The sequence below is a fragment of the Oncorhynchus keta genome, chromosome 20, assembly GCF_023373465.1.
Source record: "Oncorhynchus keta strain PuntledgeMale-10-30-2019 chromosome 20, Oket_V2, whole genome shotgun sequence".
In the NCBI taxonomy this organism is placed as follows: domain Eukaryota; kingdom Metazoa; phylum Chordata; class Actinopteri; order Salmoniformes; family Salmonidae; genus Oncorhynchus; species Oncorhynchus keta.
Genome location: NC_068440.1, coordinates 30,591,811 through 30,613,700, shown reverse-complemented (window position 1 = coordinate 30,613,700; position 21,890 = coordinate 30,591,811). Strand labels below are relative to the sequence as shown.

General features: G+C 41.1%; 1 protein-coding gene across 2 annotated transcripts in view; it reads right to left on the bottom strand.

Moving 5' to 3' along the window:
* LOC118399000 (calcitonin gene-related peptide type 1 receptor-like) overlaps positions 1–21,890 on the bottom strand; it is a 130,430-nt gene that overhangs the window by 65,802 nt on the left and 42,738 nt on the right. For both annotated transcript variants that reach the window (XM_052472613.1, XM_052472615.1), the window contains exons 3-8: positions 19,537–19,696; positions 18,950–19,057; positions 10,576–10,679; positions 9,455–9,827; positions 4,160–4,270; positions 3,762–3,874 (exon numbers count right to left, since the gene is read on the bottom strand). In XM_052472613.1, coding sequence (XP_052328573.1) covers positions 3,762–3,874; positions 4,160–4,270; positions 9,455–9,827; positions 10,576–10,679; positions 18,950–19,057; positions 19,537–19,696 — 969 coding nt within the window. The remainder of the gene's footprint in view (positions 1–3,761; positions 3,875–4,159; positions 4,271–9,454; positions 9,828–10,575; positions 10,680–18,949; positions 19,058–19,536; positions 19,697–21,890) is intronic.

Genomic DNA, 21,890 nt, shown 5'->3' with positions numbered 1-21,890 from the left:
GGTTTACTATGTATTGATAGGGTCAGACGTTTTACTATGTATTGATAGGGTCAGACGTTTTACTATGTATAGGGTCAGACGTTTTACTATGGATAGTCAGACGTTTTACTATGTATTGATAGGGTCAGACGTTTTACTATGTATTGATAGGGTCAGACGTTTTACTATGTATTGATAGGGTCAGACGTTTTACTATGTATTGATAGGGTCAGACGTTTTACTATGTATTGATAGGGTCAGACGTTTTACTATGTATTGATAGGGTCAGACGTTTGATACTTTTATGTATTGATAGGGTCAGACGTTTTACTATGTATTGATAGGGTCAGACGTTTTACTATGTATTGATAGGGTCAGACGTTTTACTATGTATTGATAGGGTCAGACGTTTTACTATGCATTGATAGGGTCAGACGTTTTACTATGTATTGATAGAGTCAGACGTTTTACTATGTATTGATAGGGTCAGACGTTTTACTATGTTTGATAGGGTCAGACGTTTTACTATGTATTGATAGGGTCAGACGTTTTACTATGTATTGATAGGGTCAGACGTTTTACTATGTATTGATAGGGTCAGACGTTTTACTATGCATTGATAGGGTCAGTCAGTATTGATAGTTTTACTATGTATTGATAGGGTCAGACGTTTTACTATGTATTGATAGGGTCAGACGTTTTACTATGTATTGATAGGGTCAGACGTTTTACTATGTATTGATAGGGTCAGACGTTTTACTATGTATTGATAGGGTCAGACGTTTTACTATGTATTGATAGGGTCAGACGTTTTACTATGTATTGATAGGGTCAGACGTTTTACTATGTATTGATAGAGTCAGACGTTTTACTATGTATTGATAGGGTCAGTATTGATAGGGTCGTTTATGTATTGATAGGGTCAGACGTTTTACTATGATTGATAGGTCAGACGTTTTACTATGTATTGATAGGGTCAGACGTTTTACTATGTATTGATAGAGTCAGACGTTTTACTATGTATTGATAGGGTCAGACGTTTTACTATGTATTGATAGGGTCAGACGTTTTACTATGTATTGATAGAGTCAGACGTTTTACTATGTATTGATAGGGTCAGACGTTTTACTATGTATTGATAGAGTCAGACGTTTTACTATGTATTGATAGGGTCAGACGTTTTACTATGTATTGATAGAGTCAGACGTTTTACTATGTATTGATAGAGTCAGACGTTTTACTATGTATTGATAGAGTCAGACGTTTTACTATGTATTGATAGAGTCAGACGTTTTACTATGTATTGATAGAGTCAGACGTTTTACTATGTATTGATAGAGTCAGACGTTTTACTATGTATTGATAGAGTCAGACGTTTTACTATGTATTGATAGGGTCAGACGTTTTACTATGTATTGATAGAGTCAGACGTTTTACTATGTATTGATAGAGTCAGACGTTTTACTATGTATTGATAGAGTCAGACGTTTTACTATGCATTGATAGAGTCAGACGTTTTACTATGTATTGATAGAGTCAGACTATGTATTGATAGGGTCGTTTTACTATGTATTGATAGAGTCAGACGTTTTACTATGTATTGATAGAGTCAGACGCGTTTTACTATGTATTGATAGAGTCAGACGTTTTACGTTTTTACTATGTATTGATAGAGTCAGACGTTTTACTATGCATTGATAGAGTCAGACGTTTTACTATGTATTGATAGAGTCAGACGTTTTACTATGTATTGATAGATAGAGATAGAGTCAGACGTTTTACTATGTATTGATAGAGTCAGACGTTTTACTATGTATTGATAGAGTCAGACGTTTTACTATGTATTGATAGAGTCAGACGTTTTACTATGTATTGATAGAGTCAGACGTTTTACTATGTATTGATAGAGTCAGACGTTTTACTATGTATTGATAGAGTCAGACGTTTTACTATGTATTGATAGAGTCAGACGTTTTACTATGTATTGATAGAGTCAGACGTTTTACTATGTATTGATAGAGTCAGACGTTTACTAGTATTGTTTTTTACTATGTATTGATAGAGTCAGACGTTTTACTATGTATTGATAGAGTCAGATGTATTGATAGAGTCAGACGTTTTACTATGTATTGATAGAGTCAGACGTTTTACTATGCATTGATAGAGTCAGACGTTTTACTATGCATTGATAGAGTCAGACGTTTTACTATGTATTGATAGAGTCAGACGTTTTACTATGCATTGATAGAGTCAGACGTTTTACTATGTATTGATAGAGTCAGACGTTTTACTATGTATTGATAGAGTCAGACGTTTTACTATGTATTGATAGGGTCAGACGTTTTACTATGTATTGATAGAGTCAGACGTTTTACTATGCATTACTAGAGTCAGACGTTTTACTATGTATTGATAGGGTCAGACGTTTTACTATGTATTGATAGGGTCAGACGTTTTACTATGCATTGATAGGGTCAGACGTTTTACTATGTATTGATAGAGTCAGACGTTTTACTATGTATTGATAGGGTCAGACGTTTTACTATGTATTGATAGGGTCAGACGTTTTACTATGTATTGATAGGGTCAGACGTTTTACTATGTATTGATAGGGTCAGACGTTTTACTATGTATTGATAGGGTCAGACGTTTTACTATGTATTGATAGGGTCAGACGTTTTACTATGTATTGATAGGGTCAGACGTTTTACTATGTATTGATAGGGTCAGACGTTTTACTATGTATTGATAGGGTCAGACGTTTTACTATGCATTGATAGAGTCAGACGTTTTACTATGCATTGATAGGGTCAGACGTTTTACTATGTATTGATAGAGTCAGACGTTTTACTATGTATTGATAGGGTCAGACGTTTTACTATGTATTGATAGAGTCAGACGTTTTACTATGTATTGATAGGGTCAGACGTTTTACTATGTATTGATAGGGTCAGACGTTTTACTATGTATTGATAGGGTCAGACGTTTTACTATGTATTGATAGGGTCAGACGTTTTACTATGTATTGATAGGGTCAGACGTTTTACTATGTATTGATAGGGTCAGACGTTTTACTATGTATTGATAGGGTCAGACGTTTTACTATGTATTGATAGGGTCAGACGTTTTACTATGTATTGATAGGGTCAGACGTTTTACTATGTATTGATAGGGTCAGACGTTTTACTATGCATTGATAGGGTCAGACGTTTTACTATGTATTGATAGAGTCAGACGTTTTACTATGCATTGATAGAGTCAGACGTTTTACTATGTATTGATAGAGTCAGACGTTTTACTATGCATTGATAGAGTCAGACGTTTTACTATGCATTGATAGAGTCAGACGTTTTACTATGTATTGATAGAGTCAGACGTTTTACTATGCATTACTTAGAGTCAGACGTTTTACTATGCATTACTTAGAGTCAGACGTTTTACTATGCATTACTTAGAGTCAGACGTTTTACTATGTATTACTTAGTGTCAGACGTTTTACTATGCATTGCTCAGAAATAGAAACCTGTTCCACTATGACTTCCTACATATCATGATTGTAAAATGTAATTGTGTGTAAGCGTAGGTGCATTTTACTGCACCATATTTCCCATATCAAGCTCAATTTGACCAATTGTTCCCCCCTTGGTCTCCTCTGCATTGAATATAACAGTATTATCACCTTTTGAAAATGTCCCCTTATTGTGATTTGTAAAATAGGATAGAGTGTATGCTATAAATAGCACATGTATGGGATTGATGGATCACTCAGTGACAAACCTTACCTTCAGCTTGCCTGTAGTGTGGAAGTTACACAGCGTGTAGTTGGACCATGTCCTATTGGAATCTGGGTGGCGGAACCACTGTCCTGATTCGCTACAGGTCTTTGTAGCTTTTTCTGATGAAACAATCAAGTAGGATTAATAATACACACTTTGAATATGTTTAACACTAAGCCACTTAAACAGAAACGCTTAAACTGTACATGGCCGTAAAGCTTTGCAACCACTTGACACCATGAATAATGAATTAAACGCTGTGAATACTTCAAATTCAAGCCAAGTTCCACAGCGAAGCATTTATCACAAAGATTTAACAAGTCAGCATGGGAGAATCAGACATACCAGGACTTTATTGATTCTTGCTTGCAGTTTAACAAACGCCTCTTATAGCCAGGCCTTACCTGTGGAGTCGAAGTCACGGAAATAGTTTGGGCAGTTCTGCCAGGTGACTGTCCCAGCAGGTGTATCATCCCAGCACAGCCAGCCATCCCAGGTCCGGTTACAGTACAGCCCTGCGCCGCCAGCAACACACAACCAGACACAACACACTAATGAAGACTCATTGTAAATACACTATGTTGCTGGGTGAAAACAACTGTACATGAACCATTTGGCCATACTGTCGTCTGTCTACTGGTATAGTATGTTTATATCCGAATTCTGAACAGTGTCATTGTTTGTCTCTGTGACTTGTGATCATACCTGTCTTTATGGGTTCTTCTAATTGTGTGCTGTAACCCTGAAATTACTGAAAGTATTTTATTATATTCAAATTATATTTAAGGCCAGAGGATGTGTGGTATATGGCCAATATACCACGACTAAGGGCTGTTCTTATCTCCACAAAAGAACTCTGGAGCTCGGTCAGAGTGACCATTGGGTTCTTTGTCACCTCCCTGACCAAGGCCCTTCTCCCCCAATTGCTCAGTTTGGCTGGGCGGCCAGCTCTAGGAAGACTCTTGGTGGTTCCAAACCATTTTTATTTAATAACGCTGGACGCCACTGTGTTCTTGGGTAACTTTAATTCTGCAGAAATCTTTTGGTACCCTTCCCCTGATCTGTGCCTCAACACAATCCTGTCTTTGAGCTCTACATACAATACCTTTGACCTCATGGTTTTGTGTTTGCTCTGACATGCACTGTCAACTGTGAGACCTTATATAGACAGATGTTTGCCTTTTCAAATAATGTCCAATCAATTAAGTTGTAGAAACATCTCAAGAATTATCAATGAAAGCAGGGTGCACCTGAGCTTTTTTTTAAAGAAACTGTTTTCGCTTTGCCATTATGGGTTGTTGTGTGTAAAAAACTCCCTCACGACGCCAGGACAGCGGAGTCAATCACCACCTTCCGGAGACACCTGAAACCCCACCTCTTTAAGGAATACCTAGGATAGGATAAGTAATCCTTCTCACCCCCCCCCCCCTTTTAAGATCTAGATGCACTATTGTAAAGTGATTGTTCCACTGGATGTCATAAGGTGAATGCACCAATTTGTAAGTCGCTCTGGATAAGAGTGTCTGCTAAATGACTTAAATGTAAATGTAAATGTAAATTGATGGGAAAAAAATATTGAATCCATTTTAGAAAAAGGCTGTTTCGTAAAACAATGTGGCAAAGGTCAAGTGGTCTGAATATTTTCCAAATGCACTCTATCACAAACCCCCAAGGAGCCTGATTGCTATTATAAACTAGTTAACAACATAATTAGAGTTTTGTCATATCCGTGGTATACGGCCTGATATAACTAATAACAGACCTCCATCCTATGCTAGCTTGCTCCCGATGGCCTGGCTAGCTGTCTAAATCGCCGTGACCCCCAACCAACCTCTCCACTCACTGGACCCTTTTGATCACTCGACTAAGCATGCCTCTCCTTAATGTCAATATGCCTTGTCCTTTGCTGTTCTGGTTAGTGTTTATTGGCTTATTTCACTATAGAGCCTCTAGTCCTGCTCACTATACCTTATCCAACCTATTAGTTCCACCACCCACACATGCAATGACATATCCTGGTTTCAATGATGTTTCTAGAGACAATATCTCTCTCTTCATCACTCAATACCTAGGTTTACCTCCACTGTATTCACATCCTACCATACCTTTGTCTGTACATTATACCTTGATGCTATTTTATCGCCCCCTGAAACCTCCTTTTACTCTCTGTTCCAGACGTTCTAGACGACCAATTCTTATTGCTTTTAGCAGCACCCTTATTCTACTCCTCCTATGTTCCTCTGGCGATGTAGAGGTGAATCCAGGCCCTGCAGTGCCTAGCTCCACTCCTATTCCCCAGGCACTCTCTTTTGACGACTTCTGTAACTGTAATAGCCTTGGTTTCATGCATGTTAACATTAGAAGCCTCCTCCCTAAGTTTGTTCTATTCACTGCTTTAGCACACTCTGCCAACCTGGATGTTCTAGCTGTGTCTGAATCCTGGCTTAGGAAGACCACCAAAAATTCTGAAATGTTAATTCCAAACTACAACATTTTCAGACAAGATAGAACTGCCAAAGGAGAGGTGTTGCAATCTACTGCAAAGATAGCCTGCAGAGTTCTGTCCTACTATCCAGGTCTGTACCCAAACAATTTGAACTTCTACTTTTAAAAATCCACCTCTCTAAAAACAAGTCTCTCACCGTTGCCGCCTGCTATAGACCACCCTCTGCCCCCGGCTGTGCTCTGGACACCATATGTGAACTGATTACCCCCCATCTATCTTCAGAGCTCGTGCTGCTAGGCGACCTAAACTGGAACATGCTTAACACCCCAGCCATCCTACAATCTAAACTTGATGCCCTCAATCTCACACAAATTATCACACAAATTATCAATTAACCTACCAGGTACCTCCCCAAAACCCTCATAGATATCATCCTAACCAACTTGCCCTCTAAATACACCTCTGCTGTCTTCAACCAAGATCTCAGCGATCACTGCCTCATTGCCTGCATCCGTAATGGGTCAGCGGTCAAACGTCCTCCACTCATCACTGTAAAACGCCCTGAATGCCTTCCTAACCATCTTAAATAAACATGCCCCATTCAAGAAATGTAGAACCAGGAACAGATATAGCCCTTGGTTCTCCCCAGACCTGACTGCCCTTAACCAACGCAAAAACATCCTATGGCGTTCTGCATTAGCATAGAACAGCCCCCGTGATATGCAGCTGTTCAGGGAAGCTAGAAACCATTATACACAGGCAGTTAGAAAAGCCAAGGCTAACTTTTTCAAGAAGAAATTTGCTTCCTGCAACACTAACTCAAAAAAGTTCTGGGACACTGTAAAGTCCATGGAGAATAAGAACACCTCCTCCCAGCTGCCCACTGCACTGAAGATAGGAAACACTGTCACCACTGATAAATCCACCATAATTGAGAATTTCAATAAGCATTTTTCTACGGCTGGCCATGCTTTCCACCTGGCTACTCCTACCCGGGTCAATAGCACTGCACCCCCAACAGCAACACGCCCAAGCCTTCCCCATTTCTCCTTCTCCCAAATCCGTTCAGCTGATGTTCTGAAAGAGCTGCAAAATCTGGACCCCTACAGTTGTAGGGGTCAGTTGGTAGGGGTCAGTTGTAGGGGTCAGTTGGTAGAGCATGGCGCTTGTAACGCCAGGGTAGTGGGTTCGATTCCCGGGACCACCCATGCGTAGAATGTATGCACACATGACTGTAAGTCGCTTTGGATAAAAGCGTCTGCTAAATGCCATATATAAATCAGCCGGGCTAGACAATCTGGGCCCTTTCTTTCTAAAATGATCTGCCGAAATTGTTGCCACCCCTATTACTAGCCTGTTCAACCTCTCTTTCGTGTCGTCTGAGATTCCCAAAGATTGGAAAGCAGCTGCGGTCATCCCCCTCTTCAAAGGGGGGGACACTCTTGACCCAAACTGCTACAGACCGCTATCTATCCTACCATGCCTTTCTAAGGTCTTCGAAAGCCAAGTCAACAAACAGATTACCGACCATTTCAAATCTCACCATAATTTCTCTGCTATTCAATCTGGTTTCAGAGCTGGTCATGGGTGCACCTCAGCCACGCTCAAGGTCCTAAACGATATCTTAACTGCCATTGATAAGAAACATTACTGTGCAGCCGTATTCATTGATCTGGCCAAGGCTTTCGACTCTGTCAATCACCACATCCTCATCGGCAGACTCGAAAGCCTTGGTTTCTCAAATGATTGCCTCGCCTGGTTCACCAACTACTTCTCTGATAGAGTTCAGTGTGTCAAATCGGAGGGTCTGCTGTCCGGACCTCTGGCAGTCTCTATGGGGGTGCCACATGGTTCAATTCTTGGACCGACTCTCTTCTCTGTATACATCAATGAGGTCGCTCTTGCTGCTGGTGAGTCTCTGATCCACCTCTACGCAGATGACACCATTCTGTATACTTCTGGCCCTTCTTTGGACATTGTGTTAACAACCCTCCAGGCAAGCTTCAATGCCATACAACTCTCCTTCCGTGGCCTCCAATTTCTCTTAAATACAAGTAAAACTAAATGCATGCTCTTCAACCGATCGCTACCTGCACCTACCCGCCTGTCCAACATCACTACTCTGGACGGCTCTGACTTAGAATATGTGGGCAACTACAAATACTTAGGTGTCTGGTTAGACTGTAAACTCTCCTTCCAGACCCATATCAAACATCTCCAATCCAAAGTTAAATCTACAATTGGATTCCTATTTTGCAACAAAGCATCCTTCACTCATGCTGCCAAACATACCCTTGTAAAACTGACCATCCTACCAATCCTCGACTTTGGCGATGTCATTTACAAAATAGCCTCCAATACCCTACTCAACAAATTGGATGCAGTCTATCACAGTGCAATCCGTTTTGTCACCAAAGCCCCATATACTACCCACCATTGCGACCTGTAAGCTCTCGCTGGCTGGCCCTCGCTTCATACTCGTCGCCAAACCCACTGGCTCCATGTCATCTACAAGACCCTGCTAGGTAAAGTCCCCCCTTATCTCAGCTCGCTGGTCACCATAGCATCTCCCACTTGTAGCACACGCTCCAGCAGGTATATCTCTCTAGTCACCCCCAAAACCAATTCTTTCTTTGGCCGCCTCTCCTTCCAGTTCTCTGCTGCCAATGACTGGAACGAACTACAAAAATCTCTGACACTGGAAACACTTATCTCCCTCACTAGCTTTAAGCACCAACTGTCAGAGCAGATCACAGATTACTGCACCTGTACATAACCCACCTATAATTTAGCCCAAACAACTACCTCTTTCCCAACTGTATTTAATTAATTCATTCATTTTGCTCCTTTGCACCCCATTATTTTTATTTCTACTTTGCACATTCTTCCATTGCAAAACTACCATTCCAGTGTTTTACTTGCTATATTGTATTTACTTTGCCACCATGGCCTTTTTTGCCTTTACCTCCCTTCTCACCTAATTTGCTCACATCGTATATAGACTTGTTTATACTGTATTATTGACTGTATGTTTGTTTTACTCCATGTGTAACTCTGTGTCATTGTATCTGTCAAACTGCTTTGCTTTATCTTGGCCAGGTCGCAATTGTAAATGAGAACTTGTTCTCAACTTGCCTACCTGGTTAAATAAAGGTTAAAAAAAAAACATTAAAAAAAAGGGCTCAATCCACCCAGTTTATAATCTGGAATAATCCCACACACTGAGTATTAAAGTAGTGCACATCATCACAACCTGATTTGTTATACGGCTGGTCTCTGTTCATCTTCTCGAAGCATTTGTATTGACCGTCGATGATCTTCTTCCTCTCCTCTTCCTCCTGACTGACCCTGGGGCTGACTGGAGTCTCCACAGTGGGCTCCACAGACCCTGGCTCTAGCAGACCATGGAGATTCACCTTCTGTCTGACTGGAGTCTCCACAGTGGGCTCCACAGACCCTGGCTCTAGCAGACCATGGAGATTCACCTTCTGTCTGACTGGAGTCTCCACAGTGGGCTCCACAGACCCTGGCTCTAGCAGACCATGGAGATTCACCTTCTGTCTGACTGGAGTCTCCACAGTGGGCTCCACAGACCCTGGCTCTAGCAGACCATGGAGAGTCACATTCTGGGGAAGAACAACATGTAACGGGACAGACACCATAAAGAAACACACAGAATACAGCTTGAGGATTTCTATTTGTCAACAGGGAACAGTATCAGTGACTATATAAACAAAGATGGGTAGAATACAGCGTGAGGATAAGTGACTATATAAACAAAGACCGTTTTTTAATTTTTTTATACATTTGCAAAAAATTCTAAAAACCTGTTTTCACTTTGCCATTATGGGTTATTGTGTGAAGATTGATGAGAAAACATAATTATTTAATCCATTTTAGAATAAGGCTCTGTGGCAGTGACTAGAATACAGTGTGGGGATTTCTATTTGTCAACAGCGAACAGTATCAGTGACTATAAAAACTTCGATAAATAAGTAATAGACGAAAAACAAGCAAAAAACAATACAGACAAGATACAGAATAGGTAGGTGGGCCCAGAGTTGTTCCGGATCTAGAGACTAAACAAGGAAAAACTCCTGGCTCTAATTATGGCGTTAAACTATCAAAGGAATAATAACAGGGAAACACAACAGACAACACCACAACAGTCCTGCCTGCACACCCAGACTGCGTTCCAAATGTCAACCTATTCATTAAATAGTGCACTACTTTTGACCAGGGCCCATAGGGTTCTGGTCCAAAGTAGTGCACGTCATAGGGAATAGGGTGCCATATGGGACTTATTCCCAGTCCCAGACAGACCTGTACTTTTTTGACCATTAATCAAAAGAGAACGAATCAATCTCCAATTACCTTTAATTTGTCATTGGAGAGCGTCAGACATTTGGACCAGGTCCTATTAATGGAGGGACTTTGGACCCAATTACCAGATTCATCACAATATTTTGACACTTTTCCTGCAAAAAAAAAATGTAATGGTAATTGTTAGCGGTGTAATTTGAGCTATGAGTAATGGTAACTTGGCAGCTGCTGAATCCATCAGTGTGATAGGGGCAAGACATGAAGCCGCTGCTATAGCTCTGCTGACTGGACTGTAATATCAACTGTCGAGTCAATAGTTAGGCTTTTAGTGTTATCTCATTTTGCTGTCAGACACCTTTTATTTATTTATTTAGAAATACAATACCATTCAAAAGTTTGGGGTCACTTAGAAATGTCCTTATTTTTTAAAGAAAAGCAAAACAATTGTTCATTAAAATAACATCAAATTGATCAGAAATACAGTGTAGACATTGTTAATGTTGTAATGACAATTGTAGCTGGAAACGGCAGATTTTTTTATGGAATATCTACATAGGCGTACAGAGGCCCATTATCAGCAACCATCACTCCTGTGTTCCAATAGCACATTGTGTTAGCTAATCAAAGTTTATCATTTTAAAAGGCAAATTGATCAGTAGAAAACCCTTTTGCAAATATATTAGCACAGCTGAAAACTGTTGTTCTGATTAAATAAGCAATAAAACTGGACTATATACTAGTTGAGTATCTGGAGCATCAGCATTTGTGGGTTCGATTACAGGCTCAAAATGGCCAGAAACAAATAACTTTCTTCTGAAGCTCGTCAGTCTATTCTTGTTCTGGGAAATGAAGGCTATTCCATGTGAGAAATTGCCAAGAACCTGAAGATCTTGTAGAACGCTGTATAATAATCCCTTCACAGAACAGAGCAAACTGAACATAACACTGAGAGCCAGCTCCTTGCCATTCCATAACACTAAGAGCCAGCTCCTTGCCATTCCATAACACTGAGAGCCAGCTCCTTGCCATTCCATAACACTAAGAGCCAGCTCCTTGCCATTCCATAACACTGAGAGCCAGCTCCTTGCCATTCCATAACACTGAGAGCCAGCTCCTTGCCATTCCATAACACTGAGAGCCAGCTCCTTGCCATTCCATAACACTGAGAGCCAGCTCCTTGCCATTCCATAACACTGAGAGCCAGCTCCTTGCCATTCCATAACACTGAAAGCCAGCTCCTTGCCATTCCATAACACCGAGAGCCAGCTCCTTGCCATTCCATAACACTGAGAGCCAGCTCCTTGCCATTCCATAACACTGAGAGCCAGCTCCTTGCCATTCCATAACACTGAAAGCCAGCTCCTTGCCATTCCATAACACTGAGAGCCAGCTCCTTGCCATTCCATAACACTGAGAGCCAGCTCCTTGCCATTCCATAACACTGAGAGCCAGCTCCTTGCCATTCCATAACACTGAAAGCCAGCTCCTTGCCATTCCATAACACTGAGAGCCAGCTCCTTGCCATTCCATAACACTGAGAGCCAGCTCCTTGCCATTCCATAACACTGAGAGCCAGCTCCTTGCCATTCCATAACACTGAGAGCCAGCTCCTTGCCATTCCATAACACTGAAAGCCAGCTCCTTGCCATTCCATAACACTGAAAGCCAGCTCCTTGCCATTCCATAACACTGAGAGCCAGCTCCTTGCCATTCCATAACACTGAGAGCCAGCTCCTTGCCATTCCATAACACTGAAAGCCAGCTCCTTGCCATTCCATAACACTGAAAGCCAGCTCCTTGCCATTCCATAACACTGAGAGCCAGCTCCTTGCCATTCCATAACACTGAGAGCCAGCTCCTTGCCATTCCATAACACTGAAAGCCAGCTCCTTGCCATTCCATAACACTGAAAGCCAGCTCCTTGCCATTCCATAACACTGAGAGCCAGCTCCTTGCCATTCCATAACACTGAGAGCCAGCTCCTTGCCATTCCATAACACTGAGAGCCAGCTCCTTGCCATTCCATAACACTAAGAGCCAGCTCCTTGCCATTCCATAACACTGAGAGCCAGCTCCTTGCCATTCCATAACACTGAGAGCCAGCTCCTTGCCATTCCATAACACTGAGAGCCAGCTCCTTGCCATTCCATAACACTGAGAGCCAGCTCCTTGCCATTCCATAACACTGAGAGCCAGCTCCTTGCCATTCCATAACACTGAGAGCCAGCTCCTTGCCATTCCATAACACTAAGAGCCAGCTCCTTGCCATTCCATAACACTGAGAGCCAGCTCCTTGCCATTCCATAACACTGAGAGCCAGCTCCTTGCCATTCCATAACACTGAGAGCCAGCTCCTTGCCATTCCATAACACTAAGAGCCAGCTCCTTGCCATTCCATAACACTGAGAGCCAGCTCCTTGCCATTCCATAACACTGAGAGCCAGCTCCTTGCCATTCCATAACACTGAGAGCCAGCTCCTTGCCATTCCATAACACTGAGAGCCAGCTCCTTGCCATTCCATAACACTAAGAGCCAGCTCCTTGCCATTCCATAACACTGAGAGCCAGCTCCTTGCCATTCCATAACACTGAGAGCCAGCTCCTTGCCATTCCATAACACTGAGAGCCAGCTCCTTGCCATTCCATAACACTGAGAGCCAGCTCCTTGCCATTCCATAACACTGAAAGCCAGCTCCTTGCCATTCCATAACACTGAGAGCCAGCTCCTTGCCATTCCATAACACTGAGAGCCAACTCCTAGCCATTCCATAACACTAAGAGCCAGCTCCTTGCCATTCCGTAACACTGAGAGCCAGCTCCTTGCCATTCCATAACACTGAGAGCCAGCTCCTTGCCATTCCATAACACTAAGAGCCAGCTCCTTGCCATTCCATAACACTAAGAGCCAGCTCCTTGCCATTCCATAACACTGAGAGCCAGCTCCTTGCCATTCCATAACACTGAGAGCCAACTCCTTGCCATTCCATAACACTAAGAGCCAGCTCCTTGCCATTCCATAACACTGAGAGCCAGCTCCTTGCCGTTCCATAACACTGAGAGCCAACTCCTTGCCATTCCATAACACTGAGAGCCAACTCCTAGCCATTCCATAACACTAAGAGCCAGCTCCTTGCCATTCCATAACACTGAGAGCCAGCTCCTTGCCATTCCATAACACTGAGAGCCAACTCCTTGCCATTCCATAACACTGAGAGCCAGCTCCTTGCCATTCCATAACACTAAGAGCCAGCTCCTTGCCATTCCATAACACTGAGAGCCAGCTCCTTGCCATTCCATAACACTGAGAGCCAGCTCCTTGCCATTCCATAACACTAAGAGCCAGCTCCTTGCCATTCCATAACACTGAGAGCCAACTCCTTGCCATTCCATAACACTGAGAGCCAGCTCCTTGCCATTCCATAACACTGAGAGCCAGTGGTGTAAAGTACTTAAGTAAAAGTACTTTTTGGGCATTTGTACTTTACGTTTAATATTTCAATTTATGGCAACTTTTACATTTACTTCACTACATTCCTAAAGAAAGTAATGTACTTTTTACTCCATACATTTCTCCTGACACCCAAAAGTATTTGTTACATTTTGACAGGAAAATGGTCCAATTAACACACTTATCAAGAGAACATCCCTGGTCATCTACTGCCTCTGATCTGGCGGACTCACTAAACAATAATTCTTAATTTGTCAATTATTTCTGAGTGTTGTCGAGTGCCCCAGGCTATCTGAAATTTCTTTACATTGTCACGTCTGGTTTGCTTAATATAAGGAAGTTAAAATGATTTAGACTTGTACTTTCGATACTTAAGTACATTTTAGCAATTACATTTACTTTTGATAGCAAATACTTTTAGACTTTTACTCAAGTAGTATTTTACTGGGTGACTTTCACTTTTACTTGAGTCATTTTCCATTAAGATATCTTAACTATGACAATTGAGTACTTTTTCCACCAGTGCTGAGAGCCAGCTCCTTGTCATTCAACAAATTCACCACCAAAGCTAAAAACACTTTAGATTTAAGTCATGGGCATCACATACGTTTTTATTATACCAGACTTAAGGGGAACTCTTTTCTGCTGTAATCCTTAAAGTGTGAGTTGAATCTCCTGTTGATTAATGCCAGAGATCACGATGTTCCCTCTCTGGGAGTACGCTAACCCAGCAACCTGTCCTACCCCAGCAGCTAATCAACTGTTACATAAAACCCAGCAGAGCTTTCACAGACATCTGGCTTCAACCGAGCCGATGAAGGATGACCTCATTAAGAAGCTTGCTGCATCACCAGCCATAATAATCTAATTGCAGTTGTAAAGTGTCACTGGTCAGATCAGGTCCCATTTGCAAAAAAACATCTCAGAGTAGGAGTACTGATCTATGATTAGTTTTGCCTTTTAGATCACACTGATTTAAATGACATGCACATAAATGACAAAACCTGATCCTAGATTGATGTGTTTGATACATACGGCCACTGGGCTGCAGATCTAGAACCAGGTCCCCCCTGTCCAGATGTTCATATTCATTATGATCTAAAAGGTCAAATTGATCCAAGACCAAACTCAGGTGAACCCAGGTGCAGAGAGGATAAGGAAAAGGGAAAGTAAAGGGGGATACCTAGTCAGTTGCACAACTGAATGGCTTCAAACACATTTAACCCAACCCATCATTCCGTATCATCTCCATAATCTGGCCTCTAGGCCTCTAAGATATAGTCTCTAGACACCCTTATCATCTCTATAATATAGTCTCTAGACACCCTTATCATCTCTATAATATAGTCTCTAGACACCCTTATCATCTCTATAATCTAGTCTCTAGACACCCTCATCATTTCTATAATATAGTCTCTAGACACCCTTATCATCTCTATAATATAGTCTCAAGACACCCTTATCATCTCTATAATATAGTCTCAAGACACCCTTATCATCTCTATAATAGCCTCTAGACACCCTTATCATCTCTATAATCTAGTCTCTAGACACCCTTATCATCTCTATAATATAGTCTCTAGACACCCTTATCATTTCTATAATATAGTCTCTAGACACCCTTATCATCTCTATAATATAGTCTCTGGTCACCCCTACCATCTCTATAATATTGTCTCTTGACACCCTTATCATCTCTATAATATAGTCTCTAGACACCCTTATCATCTCTATAATATAGTCTCTAGTCAACCCTACCATCTCTATAATCTAGTCTCTGGTCACCCCATCATCTCTATAATCTAGTCTCTAGACACCCTTATCATCTCTATAATATAGTCTCTAGTCACCCCTACCATCTCTATAATCTAGTCTCTAGTCACCCCTACCATCTCTATAATCTAGTCTCTAGACACCCTTACCATCTCTATAATCTAGTCTCTAGTCACTCCTACCATCTCTATAATCTAGTCTCTAGTCACCCCTACCATCTCTATAATCTAGTCTCTGGTCACCCCTACCATCTCTATAATATTGTCTCTTGACACCCTTATCATCTCTATAATATAGTCTCTAGACACCCTTATCATCTCTATAATATAGTCTCTAGATACCCTTATCATCTCTATAATCTAGTCTCTGGTCACCCCGATAATCTCTATAATCTAGTCTCTGGTCACCCCTATCATCTCTATAATATAGTCTCTAGACACCCCTATCATCTCTATAATATAGTCTCTAGACACCCTTATCATCTCTATAATCTAGTCTCTAGACACCCTTATCATCTCTATAATCTAGTCTCTAGTCACCCCTATCATCTCTATAATATAGTCTCTCGACACCCTTATCATCTCTATAATCTAGTCTCTAGACACCCTTATCATCTCTATAATCTAGTCTCCAGACACCCTTATCATCTCTATAATATAGTCTCTAGACACCCTTATCATCTCTATAATATAGTCTCTAGTCACCCCTACCATCTCTATAATATAGTCTCTAGATACCCTTATCATCTCTATAATCTAGTCTCTGGTCACCCCTACCATCTCTATAATCTAGTCTCTGGACACCCTTATCATCTCTATAATATAGTCTCTAGTCACCGCTACCATCTCTATAATATAGACTCTAGTCACCCCTACCATCTCTATAATCTAGTCTCTGGTCACCCCTACCATCTCTATAATATAGTCTCTAGACACCCTTATCATCTCTATAATATAGTCTCTAGACACCCTTATCATCTCTATAATATAGTCTCTAGCCACCCTTATAATCTCTATAATCTATTCTCTAGACACCCTTATCATCTCTATAATCTAGTCACCCTGTGAAGCAGAAACCGAGGCGGCGGATCAGACAGTGAGGAGACAGACAGGATGTTCTGGTGCTCACTTCTCTTAGAACTTGTATTGACAATAGGTGCAGGACGAATTGACCAATACACTTTGTACAGAAGGTAACAAAAAGGACGTTGACAAAGACTTGAATAAATCAAAGATATTTTCAGTTTAAACTATTCGGGCAACAACTCTTTGCTTATAACCAAACTCAGATATAACTCTACTCTCGCCAACATGTTGCCTGCCAAGCCTGCCGTCCACCAGGCAAAGGTCAACTGAGGACCCAAGAACTTTTTACAGGAATTCCCTTCCGCTAGGAATGTTCCATCACACATTTCTACCATGAATGTGTAATTTCCCATGGACATTCAGTATATCATAAACAACAGTTTTACATAAACACACACAACAATAACTTCTTCATTAAGTCTGACAATACACATTCATGAAGTAATTCACCCCCGAGATAATTCATCACTTTGTTTATTCCCACCAACCAATAAATGTTACTTGATGACTCGTAGACTAATTTGCTCTTTGTGTAATGCACACCGGCACTTCAACAAGGAAACAAACACATCAGGTAGGTGACATTATACAATTAGTCTCTACCAACAATTAGATCATTATTCCTCTAACATATTTCACATTGCTAGAGGATGTACATTTTAAATTGGAAGCTTTATACACTAGAAACACGGTTCACAAGTTATATTGCTTTAGTAACTGACATGCATAACAAACACTCGACTTACGTCAAAGTATTGCTGGGAAACGGAATGCGGTACTCTGTCCAACATATTTTATTTTGTTTCAGGTTTCTTGGCTAAACCTTGAAGAGATACAATAACGAGTCTTTCTCCAACCAATCATTTGTTTCATTGTCTATAAATCACGGACATGCGCTCCATGACACACCCCTATCATCTCTATAATCTAGTCTCGAATCCCCCCTATCATCTCTATAATCTAGTCTCTAACCACCCCTATCATCTCTATCATCTAGTCTCTAACCACCCCTATCATCTCTATAATCTAGTCTCTAATCACCCCTATCATCTCTATCATCTAGTCTCTAACCACCCCTATCATCTCTATAATCTAGTCTCTAACCACCCCTATCATCTCTATAATCTAGTCTCGAATCCCCCCTATCATCTCTATAATCTAGTCTCTAATCACACCTATCATCTCTATAATCTAGTCTTGAATCCCCCTATCATCTCTATAATCTAGTCTCTAATCACCCTTATCATCTCTATAATCTAGTCTCTAATCCCCCCTATCATCTCTATAATCTAGTCTCTAATCACCCCTATCATCTCTATCATCTAGTCTCTAGTCACCCTTATCATCTCTATAATCTAATCTCTAACCACCCCTATCATCTCTATAATCTAGTCTCGAATCACCCCTATCATCTCTATAATCTAGTCTCGAATCACCCCTATCATCTCTATAATATAGTCTCTAACCACCCCTATAATCTCTATAATCTATTCTCTAGTCACCCTTATCATCTCTATAATCTAGTCTTGAATCCCCCCTATCATCTCTATAATCTAGTCTCGAATCACCCCTATCATCTCTATAATCTAGTCTCTAACCACCCCTATCATCTCTATCATCTAGTCTCTAACCACCCCTATCATCTCTATAATATAGTCTCAAACCACCCCTATCATCTCTATAATATAGTCTCTAACCACCCCTATCATCTCTATCATCTAGTCTCTAACCACCCCTATCATCTCTATCATCTATTCTCTAGTCACCCTTATCATCTCTATAATCTAGTCTCGAATCACCCCTATCATCTCTATAATCTAGTCTCGAATCACCCCTATCATCTCTATAATCTAGTCTCTAGTCACCCTTATCATCTCTATAATCTAGTCTCTAACCACCCCTATCATCTCTATAATCTAGTCTCGAATCACCCCTATCATCTCTATAATCTAGTCTCTAATCACCCTTATCATCTCTATAATCTAGTCTCTAATCCCCCCTATCATCTCTATAATCAAGTCTATAATCACCTCTATCATCTCTTTAAACTACCCTATCACCTGTGGCCTGGCCAATTCCCTCTGCAGAGATTGTATCATTTATCAGTGTTTAGTCTTACCAGAGATGTCCAGGCCAGGGTAGTCTGGGCAGTTCTGTGTGGCGTAGGTCCCCACCGGAGTCTCATCCCAACACAGCAAGCCATCCCACATACGGCTACAGAACACACCTGCATCAGTGAGAATGACTTTAATGTCTATGCCTATATATTTACAAAACTTTAGGCTACCTCCCTATTGCTAAACCATGCGTTAACAAATCATGTCGAAACCTTTTATTTACATTTCAGTCATTCAGCTCATTTAGCTCAGTGCCTCTAACACTTTCCATACGCCTAATAGCTGAGGTGCATATGCATTTAGCATTTAGCATTTAGCATATGCTATGGTACTTTTACAGTCCTATATCACTGCACTTGGGTCCTGGTAACAACATCTCTATCTCTACCTATAGCATCAATGAAGCACTGATTACACATCCATCCACTAAACATTACGCAATCAAGGTCATAGCATCAACACAAGTGCTTTCTCAAAGAGCCCTAGTAATCAGATCCCAGTCTCCTAGTAACTATTGTGATTAGATTAAAAGGGTCATCTGGTATTGGTACATCCGTTTTTGGACTGAAATGATTTATTTGTGCTTTACCTGTTCTGTTGTGCTGCTGATCTCGGCTGAACAGTTCAAGACATTTGTATTGACCCTCGGTCATGGTCTGCCTCTCGTCCTCCATTATGGTCAGGACAGGCCTGAGAGATGTGTCTGGGCTAGCAGGCTCAGAGCTGGTCTCCCTGGCAAAGGTTCCGCTCTGCAAAGACATAACAACCACTTCATCTTACCAGAATAGAGCTATCGAACACCAAAGTGACTGGCTAGTGATGTACTGTACGTGTAGGTTGCACTTCGGCTGTGCTGCCCTGAAACTAAAGGCTGTGCTGCCCTGAAACTAAAGGCTGTGCTGCCCTGAAACTAAAGGCTGTGCTGCCCTAAAACTAAAGGCTGTGCTGCCCTGAAACTAAAGGCTGTGCTGCCCTGAATCTAAAGGCTGTGCTGCCCTGAAACTAAAGGCTGTGCTGCCCTGAAACTAAAGGATGTGCTGCCCTGAAACTAAAGGCTGTGCTGCCCTGAAACTAAAGGCTGTGCTGCCCTGAAACTAAAGGCTGTGCTGCCCTGAAACTAAAGGCTGTGCTGCCCTGAAACTAAAGGCTGTGCTGCCCTGAAACTAATTGCCCTGAGCTTAATCAAGTTGTGTTGTGACTATTGGCATGCTTGTCTTTAAACAGGCAATGTGTAAGGGTCTGGTACTAGAATGAGTCATTCTATTGCTATGGTTTAGTAGTGGTATTGTGAGAGTGATTTATTGACAGTATACTCCCACATGCGTTGCTGATTCATGCTAAAAGCAATAGACAAATATCTCATCTTGTGCTTTTCTCAAGTGAGTGTCACAATGCTGTACTTGAAATGTGTGTTGGCGTGGTTACAGATGACTAGCATACAAAAACCCTTATATGAATAGAATGAGAGCCTCTCTCTGATCCTGTCTGTTCTCCTATTGTGTGGTTTGGAAAAGAGGCTTGAAAACCATGGGAGCTCATCTCGTCTCCAAAGCTGATATACTGTAGATAACGCTTCTCTGCACAAAGACGAGAAGGAAATCAAGATTCAAATAGCAGCTGTGTCCAACAACGTGTCGTTGGGAGTGTGACTCATCTCTCCTAATATTTTGACAAAGAATAAATCCACTCAAAGTGCCAGTGTTTGTCCTCTCTCTCTCTCGTTCTCTCATTTTCACCATTTTTTCCTCTCTCTTTCTATGATCAGTGAGCAGAAGATGTGTACATGAACAGGTATTACTCCTTCATATAAATGAACTAAGCCATCATGAAATCCAGCCATGTGCTATACTCTTTTTGAGTATATTGTATGTTCATTTGGGCCTTTGGAAATATGTTTCTCTCTCTCTTTCTCTCTCTCTCTGTTTCTCTCTTTCTCTTTCTTTCTTGTTCTCTCTATCTGTGTTTCTCTCTTTCACTTTCTTTCTTGCTCTCTCTCTCTCTGTGTGTTTCTCTCTTTCTCTTTCTTTCTTGCTCTCTCTCTCTCTCTGTGTTTCTCTCTTTCTCTTTCTTTCTTGCTCTCTCTCTGTTTCTCTCTTTCTCTTTCTTTCTTGCTCTCTTTCTCTGTTTCTCTCTTTCTCTTTCTTTCTTGCTCTCTCTCTCTCTCTGTGTTTCTCTCTTTCTTTTTCTTTATTGCTCTCTCTCTGTGTTTCTCTGTTTATCTTTCTTTCTTGCTCTCTCTCTCTCTGTGTTTCTCTCTTTCTCTTTTTTTCTTGCTCTCTCTCTCTCTTTGTTTCTCTCTTTCTCTTTCTTTATTGCTCTCTCTCTCTCTCTGTGTTTCTCTCTTTCTCTTTCTTTCTTGCTCTCTCTCTCTCTCTCTCTGTGTTTCTCTCTTTCTCCTTTTTTCTTGCTCTCTCTCTGTTTCTCTCTTTCTCTTTCTTTCTTGCTCTCTCTCTCTGTGTTTCTCTCTTTCTCTTTCTTTATTGCTCTCTCTCTCTGTGTTTCTCTCTTTCTATTTCTTTATTGCTCTCTCTCTCTCTGTGTTTCTCTCTTTCTCTTTCTTTATTGCTCTCTCTCTCTCTGTGTTTCTCTCTCTCTTTTTTTCTTGCTCTCTCTCTCTCTGTGTTTCTCTCTTTCTCTTTCTTTCTTGCTCTCTCTCTCTGTGTTTCTCTCTTTCTCTTTCTTTATTGCTCTCTCTCTCTGTGTTTCTCTCTCTTTCTTTCTTGCTCTCTCATGTACTTTAATTAATTTACATGAATATTAACACAATAGCTTGGAAAGACCCGCTCGCAAACAGCTCCCACCCGCCCCACCCTCGTCCCTCCTCCTCCATCTCTCCTTTCTCTTTGTTATTACTTTCATCTCTTCTCGTTTAACTTTCAGAGCGTTCTTTTCCGTTTCCAGGAAAATGTACATCAGTCTTACCTGACAATTCAAAGCATACTG